Source organism: Sinocyclocheilus anshuiensis, unplaced genomic scaffold (assembly GCF_001515605.1).
Source record: "Sinocyclocheilus anshuiensis isolate Anshui unplaced genomic scaffold, SAMN03320099.WGS_v1.1 scaffold481, whole genome shotgun sequence".
Lineage (NCBI taxonomy): Eukaryota > Metazoa > Chordata > Actinopteri > Cypriniformes > Cyprinidae > Sinocyclocheilus > Sinocyclocheilus anshuiensis.
The window spans coordinates 2,223,039-2,237,658 of NW_015539907.1; the positions used below are offsets into that span (position 1 = coordinate 2,223,039).

Below are 14,620 nucleotides of genomic sequence, written 5' to 3' on the forward strand. Positions count from 1 at the left end.
ATTCCACCATTCAAAAGCATTTAATCTGCGTTATATGTTCTGTAAAAAAAAAGAAGTCATATCGGCGGCATATTCGCCGATACCGATATATCTGCGACAGGCTCATATCGGCCGATAATATTGGCAAAACAATACATCGGTCGGGCTCTAATTACAAGGTTTGACCTATAAATTACTGTTTCCATCAAATCAGATACTGAATACTACATGAAATACTGAATACCATGTTAAAGTGGTCCTATTATGCTTTTTCACTTTTTCAACTTTAGTTAGTCTGTAATGTTGCTGTTTGAGCATAAAAAAACATCTGCAAAGTTACAAAGTTCAAAGTCCACTTCAAAAGGAGATATTTTTTTTAACAGAAATCACTTTTCAAAAACTACAACGAATGACTTGTTTGGACTACAACTTTTCCGGGATTTGTGATATCACAAATATCGACGAATGGGACGAGACCTGGTTGAGCTGCACTAGAGAAGGCAAGGAGTATTATCACTATGTCGGAGACACGCTAGCTTTCCCAAGGCAGACGAATTTAGAGTGGTTACAATCATCCGGGTTTAAATCGCGCTCAAATTGATTTGATTTTGACGCAATATTTACACTGAAGCTCGCAGTGGTAAGGGGCATGACATTTCCCGACCAGGCGCCGAGTGCTGCCAATCACAACACACACTGGCCTAGCTAACCAATCACAGCACATTTCGTATTTCAGAAGGCCGGCCTTCATTTGATACAGGAACTATTCAAGCCGTTCATGCCAGACTGGGGAGAGAGGTGTTGTAATAATGTAAAATATGTGAAAAAATAATGTGTTTTTTGAACAACCTAGTATGAGAGCCTGTTCTAGTACACCCCCAAATCAAAATCAAGACTTTGTAAAAGAGCATAATAGGACCCCTTTAAAGTAGAATAATAGAGATTGATTGATTTTTTTCTGAATTTCAACCTGTCCAACCCCCCAACAAATAAGATGTTTTTAAAAAACATTACCAGAAATGTATAATCAAGTGAACTCCAGCAGAGGAACATCTCAAGTCCAATTTTATATGCCCATTCCAATTTAGAACATGATTCATTCTTATTATAATTGGCTGATGTTTCATGCATCATTTTATGGTTTACAAAGACAGTCTGTTTAATAATAAACCTACATACATATTCTTACCGTCTCAATTTTTTGTTGTGCATTTTTCAAAAATAAGGTAAAATAGGGCTTGAAAGTTGTATTTTATGCTAATATAAGTAAAAAGAGTAGCTTAACCTTCAGATTATGTTCAACTTCAAATGGTTAAAGTAAATATTATATGAGCCATTTTATTTTCTATTAATTTTATATGAGGCTTGCCATTTTAAAAGCCTTTTACCAAAGAGTGTTAATAGTTTAAAACACCAATGTATGTGATTATGAGATTTTCTAGCAATTAACGATAAATGAACACCAAACGGACATTTTTTAAATCATAAATAATTAATTAAAAAAAACATAAACCAGAATATTTAACAGGTCATGGAACACTGCCTACATATTTAGATATTAATCCTGTTTCAGCAAAGGTAAAACATTTTCTAGGGAAAAAGTCCTATCAATCGCTCTTGTAAAGTGAGTCCATCAGCAATGGACAGATAGATATAAATCTGAAGAGCAGCAAAACACTAGAAAGTATTTTATATAATTTATGACATCACGTACAAACAAACACAGGGCCATAAACAATCAATCTCAAGTCTTCCATGATCAGTACATGTCTATAGCATCCTAATGCATAATACATAATACATCTACAATCCAACAGCCACTTCATCTATTCAAGTCTCCATATCACTTTTGTGTCCGTCATAATAATTAAGGTACTAAATTTACATGAAAATGAGCAAACCGGTAGACATATAAAGGAAATGGAAACCAAGCAGAGACTCTGATGAGGGTCACAACAAAACAAGGACATTTCATCCAGTTTCTATAGCAATTTGCCAAACACTGATGATTAACTTTACACACACATAAAGCATCAGTCTTTAAAACTCAAAATTGATATGCCATGATTCTTAAATCTCCTTGATTATATTAGCATCTAAATCCTCTAACACATTCCATGCAATGGCTGAAACAAACATAATATAAAAATGAGCTAACAGCTTGTGATACTACTGTTATATTTATGTTGTTGTGATTACATTTAACCAGACTCAATAAAAATAAATAAGCCTTTCAAATCTGAATACTAAAACAAAAGGATGCAGCTCATTTTCTGCATTGATCTGAGTCAGTGTTTAGACACAGAATATGAAATCTTAATTTGAACTACCCCTATATGCTTCAATTCACCAGCACCAATACCTAACCAATTAAAACCAATCTCATCTGCAATTTGAATATCATCAGGCCTAAATATTTCAGAAATGTGCAAAAGCACGTCATAAATTTAAATTTGATTCAGAACTTAAAATGGCAGTCAAAGCATAGTTAAAGCGCATCGTCCTTGGGAATTCAAACAACTATTAGCAATGCACAGCCAGTGTTTCTTCATTAATCAGCACTAATTAAGACTATTGATTGAAACAAACATCAGGATTTCCAGCTGAAAGGGTTTACTAGACTGTAAACTCTACAGGCGATGGCACAGCAAGGAAAATATCCAAAAGATTTGCCTTTGCCCTTGGTTCAGGCTTCACTTTGCAAACCAGCTCAGAAAATTAAACCAAAAATGCCCCTGCTTCCCTGTCATTAAGTGCTGTCAGGACGAATCAGAGCTCACAGGCCAGTGGTGCTGCACAAAGCAGCGCTCAGTCTCTCATTGTTGAGCCTCCTGTCTTACTCACACACATGCATGCTCAGTCACACAGAAGGCTAGGCTTGACAACAACATGCAGGACTCAAACACATAACACATCAAGGTCATATTGAACTAGTGGTAATAGGTACAAGCAGTCAACATCATCAAACATTATCATTATTTTCATATTTGCTCTAAATTTTGTACATTGTTTATTTAGATATTGTTGTTGTAATACTATATTATTCATGATTCTCTGGTCAAATGTAGTGTCTGTATTTACATAATAACTAAATATTATATTGGGAGAAACAAAGTTTTGCACCTTTTTACCTTTTAAACCTATTCAGCAGTCCCGGAAATAACTTGACTCAAGACTGAGCTGCATTTAAATTTAATGTGTAATTTTTACAATATGCACATATTAATAAATATTCATGCATTGGGGGAAAAAAAACAAAACACAACAATGCCTTTTTTAGTTTGTCTTAAAGGAATAATTGGGCAGAATAAATAGCAGCCAAATAATGAATATCTTCTCAACAAGACTGCTGTTTAATTAGGCTAAAAGCTCAAGACTGGAAACAAAAGCTGCATTACTGTATTGGCAAAGTACATTTATGACTTTTTGACAGATAGCTGTAATGCAGTATAGGCAAGTCGACTAACCAACACGCAGGCAAACACAGCCCTAGATATGCCAGACAGACTGAGAAACAAATGAGAGTCAGACAAAACTGTGCATACATTTGCTTCACATGCAACAAAACCCATAATGTTTTTCCACATTCTGAATTAAATGCAGGTCATGCACACTTCAAAGACGAGTGCAAAACTGACTTTCATGTCAGTAACAGAAATATGCATCTTATTTTGCATCATAAAGGGTATTGATCAGTCATCTTTATGACTTTAGTTTGCAACGAGAATCGAGAAAGTTAATAGTGCTGATGTTATGAGACATTTAACTTTTGACATTTAACAGCCAGAGAAAGCAACTGCCTCACAATCTGGAAAGCTCAGACATACATTTTCAAAAATAAAGTTACAAAATAGACACTGCCAAATCACAAACAAATGATGTCCCCACAAAACAGCATACAGCGGCAGTCTTATGTATGATAATAAACACTGAAGGGCCAACCAGTTATATTTTATAGAGCTGTTCTTGTCTGTATGAAGGAATATTGTCCCTGATATTGTTGCTGGAAAAAAATGACTCTACTATATCATCTAAACCGGATATATTTTTAGATTTAGAGGACTGCATCTGTTTGATAATGCACAGAGGCTCTGAACATCTCGATAAGGCTGTCAAATTGCTCAACAGAGCCATCTAGTGGCCCCAAAACTTTAAATCAAAAGTATTGAATGGAAAGAAGACGATCCCGAGCGACCGGTGCGTCGTCTCGTCTCAAATGCTTTATATGCCTTTAACAGAAGAAAAAAAAAACACAGTAACTTGCCTATTCAGTAAATGCTTGACTTATTTGTTAGTCTTCATTAGCATGCATCAACTCGTTTTATGAATACCTGTTAATGTTTTACAATGAGAGCGTTACAGTTACAACCCTTGTAAATTACAGTGGCAAGACAAGGTTTCACAGAAATCAAACCATTACGAGTTGTTTGATAACGCAATACTCTATAATATTTATTAAATAATATTACGCCAATAAAAGATTCCGTTAGCAAGATAAAATATAGATAGATTAAGTTAGCATATTTGATTTTATTCACATATTGCCTATACGACAACGCGTTTAGTTTTATTTATAACAGCATTTCCTAGCTAAACTAATTAGAGCCAGAAAAAGCGCGACTGAATGAAGACACTGACTGGAGAACTGTACTGGATACGATACATCAACTTTGGCTATAGGAGAAAATCTACCACGCTTATAAATAAATATAGACTGCAGCAATGTAGGTTGGCCAAATTGACAGCTCAAACAATCGATCTTGTCGCCTAAACTGAGCTAAAATGGCATATGATAAAAAATAGTTATCAATTTTAAAAATAAATAAACAATTTTCTCCAAACAAAACATTTTATTTACTTTCATTAGCGAGCTTACAGAATGAAAACACATGTAAATGTCATATGTAGCCTATAGGGCAGTGGCTCCCAACCCTGGTCCTGGAGGCACCCCAACACTGCATGTTTTGCATGTCTCCTTAATCAAACACACCTGATTCAGATCATCAGCTCATTAGTAGAGACTCCAAGACCTGAAATTGGTGTGTCAGAGAAAGGAGACATGCAAATGTGCAGTGTTGGGGTGCCTCCAGGACCAGGGTTGGGAACCACTGCTATAGGGTATAAAAGAGTAGCCTAGGCTATTAAATATAATTAATGAAACCATATGTCCTATATGTACCTTTATTGACCAGTTTAACTATCAGCTGAAATTATACTCGAATAATAATGTTCAAAGACTACATTTATAAAGTCGTCTGAGGCTAAATTTTGTAAAAAAAAAAAAATTTCAATAGAAATTCAGCATGATATAGGCTATTCATCCCGTTTACTGAACAGCTTACATATGATTCAGCAACACAGTGCGTATAACGTATACAATTTAATTGCAGTTTACAGTGTACTACTATAGGCTAAAGAAGCGAAATACAAAATACATACCTTCTCCTGCTCCGTTTTACTTTCCCTGAGCTGAAATCGCTGCTTGCTGTTCGTCCATAGTCTTCGTCTCTGGAATTAAACTCTCCACTTTCTCTTAGGTAATTTATGACAGCCTACATGAAGAAGAGTCCTGGAGTGTCTTTTATAAATTTCGATGGACTGCTCGCCTTGTCAGGCTAGTGTTGTCGCAGCGCTGCGCTGCGGATCATCCTCTGTAACCGACACTGTTGCCAAATGTTTCTGCCTCTCGCGCGGCCTCGTTTTAAACTCACGTGACGTCAGAGATCATGGTGCTCAGACTGCAAGCGCTTAGTAAACAACACATTTACGTTTTGTTGGAGAAATTAAAATACAATTCTAGGTGAACTTTTACCTTAGTGTCACACTTAAAGCAAACCCACAATTTTAGTAAATAGAGTGAAAAAAAACCGTAATCATTAAATTAAATCTTACTCTGTTTACATGTTCCTGCTCTTGTGAGCATTAGGTATAGCCTATTGGCCTATTAAGAGTGGTCCAAAACCTGTATATAAGATTAGACTACATTAGATTACACAAGTAAATATAGGTTGCAAATTAGTGTGTTGTATTGACTTTTAATGAACACTGAATACAGAAAAACAGCTATGTAGGCTACACCACCAGTCAAAAGTTTTTGAACGTAAGATTTTAAATGTTTCTTAAAGAAGACTCTTCTGCTCACCAAGCCGGCATTTATTTGATCCAAAGAACTGCAAACAAAGTACAATTTTAAAATATTTGTACTATTTAAAATAACTGTTTTATTTTTGAATATATTTTAAAATGTAATTTATTCATGTGATTTCAAATCTGAATTTTCACCATCATTACTCCAGTCACATGATCCTTCAGAAATTATTCTAATATGTTGATTTGCTGCTCAAAGAACATTTATTATTATTATGTTGAAAACAGCTGAGTAGAATTTTTTTGAGGTTTCTTTGATGAATAAAAAGTTCAGAAGAGCAGCATTAATCTCAAATAGAAATCTTTTGTAACATTATAAATGTCTTTATCATCTCTTTTGATCAATTTAAAGCGTCCTTGCTAAATAAAAGTATTCATTTTTATAACTTAATAAAGTTAAGTTATAAAACTTAACTTTATTAAGTTTTATAAAATATATATTCCAAAAAAATATATATATTCCAAGCTTTTAAATAGTGATGTTAAAAAAGATTTTTATTTCATATACATGCTGATCTTTGGGTTTTCTATTCATCAAAGAATGCTGAACAAAATTTACTCAACTGTTTTAAATATTGATAATAATAATAATAATAATAATAATAATAATAAATACAGCAAATCAGCATATAATGATTTCTAAAGAATCATGTGACACTGAAGAATGGAGTAATGATGCTGAAAATGTAGTTTGATCACAGGAATAAATTACATTTTAAAATATATTCAAATAGAAAGCAGTTATTTTAAATTGTAAAAATGTTTCACAATATTACTACTTTTGCTGTATGTTGGATCAAATAAATGCAGGCTTGGTGAGCAGAAGAGAATTCTTTAAAAGGCATTAAAAATCTTACTGTTCAAAACCTTTTGACTGGTGGTGTAGGTAAAAATATATTCATCTATATAACAAAATCTTTGTTTTCATCCATTTCACGTTTAATCATTTAATCTTTTCACAATGGATTTCACTGTACACAATATCTTCAATATTAATCTTAATGTCATATAAAATGATGAAATAAATCTAACCTACTAAGGCTATTGTGTTGATTAGGCTTGTCATTTTCCACCATCCTTTTTAACTTAATACGTTTATGAAGTTTATGTTTATTGATAATAATAAAATACACAACAGTTGGTTTCTTTACCCAGCAGTGAGTATATAAAAGCCACCATATACGAGCAGAGTACTAGCCTATATCCCAGGCCAATCCTTTAACAGATCCTTCATGATAACTTCATAATATGCTACACAAGACAGGATAATGCAGACAATAAAATATCTTAGTTTTTATCTGCAAATAAAGCCCTTCACAGATTCCAGGTCTACACTGAACACGTCTTGAATAAAAATGACTTAGGACGAGACCATTTATAACAGTGAATCAATTTCAGCTAATAAATATCATTTTCTGTTTTTGCTTACTCTTTTTCAAACTTACACATCATTAATTTTACAACTCTTCAATTTTAATAGTATCTGATGTTCCTAAGAGGACATGATTTCTTTCATACCTAAATGCAAATTCAGTAATTATCCAGATCTGCGTTTTATGAAATCACAGGAGGGAGCCTATCAGAATAGCTGACAGAGCAAATCTGCCTGTTGCACCAAATTGTTGAGTAAGTTACTGATAAATTGCTTACAGCTATAGAAATGGCTATAGTTTCCTGTTTACACTGCATCACAATGTTGAGAGTCAAGATAGATGCACTTACATTCTTATGACAAAAATGTTGGCTAAACATTTTTCTTATCATGCTTAGTAAGGCCTGGTAACGCACAATTGACCTTAGAGTAATTAATTCTCTATTTGACATTCTCCATCAGAGTACAGATGGGAATAATATAGTACAGGAAAATATATAGCAGTATATAGGAATAATATCAACCACATTAGCACTATAAACAGCAGATGAGAGGATGGCATGAGCAGAGATAAGTAATTAGGCTGAATCCACAAAGCACAATAACTGGACTGGTTCCGGCATAAACATAAATAAATGCTGAGAAAGAAACCACTTTGGAAGGAGCAAAGGAGATGCATTTGTTTACTAAGCTGTAGACAGATTTAAGGCCTTGAGGGGTGTCGAGAAGATTTGTATAAATTTATGTTTAATCTCCAAATGGGGCTAGTTGCCCTTCCTGTGAAATGTGGTCTAAATAAGTGTCCAGATATTTGAACTTTATTTTTCCACTTCTTCAGGATAGTATTATACTGTATTAACAATATCATTTCACAACTGGTTTAACTGGTCCATCTTGCATGATAATAATAATCCAAGACTCTGAGATTGCAGTATGGACAGGTACAGTATATGTCTTTTCCAAACAGATTTGATTTGTTTTATATAATTTTCAACTGGTTAAAAAATGTATGCTACAAGTTTTATGTGAAATCGTAAGTTCCTTAAACATATAATAGCTAACATTTCAACCATTATGTTAATGATGGAGTTAATGATGGAAGACCAATGACCAAAATATAATGCATAATATATTGTGTTGGTTATGTGATTATTACATTATATACATTCAGTCCAGTGTAAATGCCTCACCACAGGCTGCTATATTCCCATTAAAACAACACTTTTATGGAAGTTATATGGACTTGAGATGTTTGTTTTGCAGCAGGGACTTTGTTTTCATTTTAAAGTCAATTCAAACTTGTAATAGACAGCTACTTCCAAATTGCATGGAGACCTGAATGGCAGTACATTTAATATTTTTCTATAGGCCTGTATCATCTATTGCCAAGGTTTTCAACCAAGTACTGCAGGGCATCCACACTCCATAGAGAAGAATATTCATAAACAAACAAATGTTTTAATGAAAGAATTTAAGTGTTACCAAGGATAAAACTTTACGAACTAGCTTTTTATAATGGGGGTTCTGGGTCTGTAACGTGCAATTTAATATAGCCTACTGAAGTTCTGTATTCTAATACATAAACGCATAAGTCAAGTCAAGTCAAGTTTATTTGTACAGCGCTTTTCACGATACAAAACATATTACATAAAAAGGCTGAATGCTGATAAATGATTGTTGAAATAGTTTTAATTAGCAGGCAAGCCTATTAAAAAGCATTGCGCAGTAATAACTCCTTTCCACCAGCAGATGGGGTCATTGCCCACACGCGGTCATGCTGTTCCGGAAGACAGATGTAAATATTTTCATGACGTAAAGAGACAATCTCTGTACCCATCCTCTACTCTGTCGTCCACCTCTAAAAATACTCAGTTTCTCCCTGAATAATCTATTCTTCGAAACAACATTCACCCTGCCTGTCAGAAGACCATGCGAGGTTGTCGTTGACTGCATTCTGTCTTTATTTATTTATTGTAAAAGCAAACAGCGATCGGTAGGCTGTGATAGGCTATTCATACTGTAGCTTTTGCATCATTGCTCTGTCGGCGAGTGAGTTGGTGTGGTCTGCGGATCAGATTGCTCCTGTTTGAATTTTTATTTTTACTGCCGAGAAGCCAGCTATTAGGATTCATCATGCAAAAGAGGAGGAAGCCAGAGCCGATCCAGCTGAACCCAATTCCAGATGGGAACGCTATAAACGGAACCGGGGCCACAGAGTGAGTGGGCTTGAGTCTTACGATTTCGTTTCGTGTCGAACAAGCTATTAGAAGACTTCTTGAAACCAGAGTTGTTTTAATTCATGGATTGTTTGGCTCATTAAGAATATGGTTTGACTATGACAGGGCTGCTTAATAGCTTTAGCATTGCAAAATCAGCTTGTATTGGCCATTAAATTGGTATTAGTATGGATATTTTTTAAGGGTGTGTTGGTTCTAAGACGTCAACAGATTTATAAAGCCCACAAATGAATTGTAAGCTTAAGGTGATTATTATTAGTTGACTTACATAACACCTCATATGATTCATTTTTGCGAAATGGGTGCCTTTTTAAGTTTGATAAAGTGATTTTAAAGTAAATAGCTGTCAGATTTTAAACATTCTATCAGTTAATCTCTTTGAGTGTTATTAAATTGCATTGTGCCATCTAAAGATAAATTAATAAATTGTAATATATGTTGGAATATGGCTATGATATTTGTTACAGGTTTGAGAATAACAAGGTTGACAGTTTTAGCTGTGTGTGTGTGTGTGTGTGTGTGTGTGTGTGTGTCAAAGCACCTTAATTCTAACAAGAAATGAGCACCAAATCAGCATATTAGAATCATCATCACAGGAATACATTACATTTAAAAATATATTAAAATAGAAAATTAATCTTTTAAATCATAACAATATTTCACAATTTTACTGTTTTTACTGTATTTACTAACAAATAAATTCATCCTTGGTGAGTATAAGCGACTTCTTTTGCCTCCAATATATAAAGTTGTTTTTTGGGCTGTGAAACATCTATATCTGAAACATATCTATATTAACACAGTAAAAGTGGGTCCCAATTATTTATTAAGTAATTTTATGAGGAAAACAAAATAGACATAGAAAACAAAACAAAATGCATGCTGTTTGTGGAATAACCCATGTATTATTGTTGTTTAGTATCCATCAGGTGCACATAAAAGAGCTGCATCGCCTGCCACTCAGATCAATGAGAATAGCTTAACACATTTGGACAGAGCTGCCAACACAACACTGCTCTTCTCTGTAGTATGTTGTCCAGACATAAATTAGGCTTTAAAATGTAGTATTATAGAGCAGAACTTGAGAGATAAAGCATCTAAAGTTGTCTGTGTGCTTACAATTTGTAGAGGCCAAAAATCCAGTGTTTTGTTGACCCTAATATAAAACAGAAATGTAAATGAATGTGATATCATTCTCCGAGCCCAAGTATTATCAACCAGTTTACCTCAGTATGTGATTATTGAGGATTTTAACTGACCACCAAATATAGATGCAAGTGACGGCGACGTATCGATTTGTTTGTCAGCTTCACATCCCCACTTTTAGATATGGTGACAGAGGACCACCTCTGTCTGTGCTACCTTCATTTGGCAGGCCTGTGATTTTTCTCCTCTTGAAGCCAAGGCAGTGACAGTCCTCACAGCCTGAGCCAGTGGTGCATGTCATTGCCTCTTGTTTCGTCGAGCTCACTTGAGAGCTTAGACACTTTTCCCCTCTTGTAGTCTCCATTTGGCATTAAGAGACTATTAATTATTTAGGATAAAGTTGCAGTCTTGTATATAGAAACTGGCTATTATTCGTACATAAATAATGAGTTGTGCTATAGTGCGATAGAAGTGTTTGAGAGAATGACAGTAAAGCAGAATTACATTCCTTCCTGGAGAGCAGGACAAGCTGTGGCGAGCTCGCTTTGGAATGTGTGTGTGTGTGTGTGTGTGTAGCGGTGATTCAATCCTGTGGAAGTCAGTGTTATAGAGAGACGCTCAGTGGAATGTTAAATACTGTGACAACGCTTTTTTTCCCAGAAGCCTCTGCTTTAAATCTGTCGTGGCAAGCCTATGTCAAAGAGTGCAGTTAATATTATTTCTAAGTTCTTGCTTATCGCTTGTGAAGCACTTCATATGTATCACTTCTTTCATGCATTTACAATTTGTAAATTAGGAGTAAACCAGCAACAGTATCTGCCTCCAGTGGAGAGTGAATTGATTTAGAAGCCATAAATATATTAACAGCAATGAAACTAAATGTTTTTTAAGACCCGGCATGATTTTCTCATTCATATTTTAATTTTGGTGGCATAAAGGCCTTATAAAGTTTTAATTATCGTTCGAATTCTTGAAAAATAGGTAAGTCCACACCATAACTATAATGATAACAGCAAAGAGGAACAATATGGTTGAAATCACTTTCAGAATGATTTTTGATGAACTGATTGTAACACAGTTCGTAGTCACGGGAAGAAGGAGGCGGGAACCGGCGAACATTTAAAGAAAACTTTAATAAAATAAACAAACACAAAATGAAAGTAAAGCCCCTCGCGGACGACTGCCGCACACAAAACACAAAATAAAATCCAGGCCTGGTCCTCTCTCGTCCAACACTGTCGTCACTCCTCCTTTTATCCTTCCGGAGCTCCACCGTGAGACTCGAGACCGGTGAGTGGCGCAGGTGTCGTGCATTAGCATTTACTCCACCGGCCTCGCTCCGTTCCCACGGCTCTCGGCCCCGCCCCTCTCGTCACACTGATAAACGATAAAAATATTGATAGCCAGTCAGAATTCATCCTGACTTCAAGAGCTCGAGCATTTAAAGTGGCAGATGACAAAAGTGCAGCATGCGCTTATAATAAACAGAATGATATTGTTCATTGGTGTGGAAGCTAATATAGTTATCATTTTATCTTTATAGTTATTGTTCTTGGTGTGAACAGGCCTCAAAACAATCCTACATATAGTATGTCACCACATGTACACTGGTGTTCAAAAGTTTTGGGTTGTTGAATTTTTTTTATGTTTTTGATAAAAGTCTCTCATGCTCACCAGGGCTGCATTTATTTTTATTAAAAATACAGTAAAAACAGTAATATAAAATATTATTACAATTCAAAATAACTGTTTTCTATTTTATTTTATTATATTTTAAATTGTAATTTATTCCTGCGATGGCAAAGCTGAATTTTCATCAGCCATTACTCCAGTCTTCAGTGTCACATGACCCTTCAGAAATCATTCTAATATGTTGATTTGGTGCTCTTGGTTTCCTATTATTATTGATGTTGAAACAGTTGTGCTGCTTAATATTTTTGTGGAAACTTCTACATTTTCATTTGAATCACTCAAGTGTCTGACTTTATTTCTGGTGATATAGTTCTGGTCTTAAAAAGGTTGCTGTCCAAATTGTAATCTTGTTTTATTTTCTTACCAAAGCCAGTTTTCTTTGTATTTGGCACTTGCCAGTGCTAATTTTGTACCCTGCCAATATTGTTTCATCTGTCTTCAGTCTTCATTGGAAGCGGTTCCTCTGCTGCTATTGTTTCCCACAAGCTCTATGTGGCATTGTGTGTCTTTTCAAGATTATCAGTAGGAAACCACACAGTGTTACACAATCACACCACACACACACCATGGCACCATCTGCTGCTCTCCATTTTACTTAAGAGTGCTGCTGGGTGTATGAATGCTGCTATAGTGCATCAAGAAGAGCTTGATAATTCCCAGACATTCCCTAATTCTTTTCCTTTATGATGTTTATGTCTGAGATCTGTTTAAATTGTGGATTTACAGGATGCCAGCACAGATGTATCCACACAGGAGTGATTTATGGAGCGTAGTTAAAAATTGACCATAGAACAATCTCTGGTTTTTTGCTCCTCCCCAGAGAGAAATGGGTTGCTTCTGTCTAACCTCAGCTGATCCCGGGGCTCCCTAGTGTTTACATCCACATTCCAGTGCACGACATGTGAAGTTGACCACTTATTTCCTGTGTTTGATCATACTGTATCCACACACCTCTTCAAAAACTCAAAAGAAAAAAAAGAAGAGAAGTTATGATTCTTCCAAGTACTGTTCTTGGGCCTTCAAAAGCTTTTCTGGTTTTGAATTTCAAACTATGAGCAGCTTTACTCTTCACTTTTATGCACTTTTTGTATCTTTCCTCGGAAAGAATCTGCCCTTTTTATGTAAACAAAATGGTGTATCAAAGGTTAGGCTAAATAATTAAATACTGTGTAGTAGTATTGAATTATTTATTACTTTCATACAAGTTGTTGCAGCATAGCATGCTGCGTTGTCACTACATTCTACATTAATACTGTGTTGCAGAAAACACCATTGCAATGAACAGTTTCGCTTTGTTTTATGGTCTGTAAATAATAATTTATTGTTATGTTGTAAATATTTTTTGAATTAATGATTCAAATTTCAATTAATTTGTAAAATGTTATGAATTGATTTTATTAGATGCTCTTCTTGATGATGAATTTTAATTTTAAAACAGAATCCAGAACAATTAAAGTGAAAACACATTTTTGGGAGGAAAACATAGCAGTTTGTTGTGTGGAAAAAATTGTGGGATAAAGAACCATATTCTTGCCTTGCAAACTTAAGTTTTGCATTTTTTTGTGATGTATTGGTTGGTTTTTTAAGGATCATGTGACACTGAAGACTGGAGTAAGGACTGCTGAAAATTCAGCTTTGCCATCACAGGAATGAATTATATTATAAAATATATTAAAATAGAAAACAGATAAAATTTAAATGGTAATAATATTTCACAATATTACTGCTTTTAGTGATTTTTGTTTAAATAAATGCAGCATTGCTGATGCAAATTTATAAACCAATTTGCTGTTATGCGTTTTATAAACTAATTTAGCCTATTATAAATCAGTAATTTATGTTTTGCATTATATCATGTTGTAATTTTTTTTAAATTTTCTTTATAATATATTAAATAAAATGAATTTTCAGATAATACTGCAAAATAAAAAACTAGTATTGTTTAAAAAATTTAATTAAAATTAAAATAAAAACAGTAATTTTTTAACTTGAAGTGTTTTATATTATAATATATATATATATATATATATATATATATATATATATA

General features: G+C 34.3%; 2 protein-coding genes across 4 annotated transcripts in view; one reads left to right on the forward strand and one right to left on the reverse strand.

The window, feature by feature from the left end:
- LOC107686294 (multiple epidermal growth factor-like domains protein 11) overlaps positions 1-5,666 on the reverse strand; it is a 128,516-nt gene extending 122,850 nt beyond the window's left edge. For all 3 annotated transcript variants that reach the window (XM_016483235.1, XM_016483236.1, XM_016483234.1), the window contains exon 1: positions 5,419-5,666. The gene's annotated coding sequence lies outside the window, so the exon portion shown is untranslated. The remainder of the gene's footprint in view (positions 1-5,418) is intronic.
- A 3,655-nt stretch (positions 5,667-9,321) lies between these two features.
- Positions 9,322-14,620, forward strand: part of map2k1 (mitogen-activated protein kinase kinase 1) — a 16,285-nt gene continuing 10,986 nt past the window's right edge. The window contains exon 1 of the mRNA XM_016483237.1: positions 9,322-9,714. Coding sequence (XP_016338723.1) covers positions 9,632-9,714 — 83 coding nt within the window. The 5' untranslated portion in view covers positions 9,322-9,631. The remainder of the gene's footprint in view (positions 9,715-14,620) is intronic.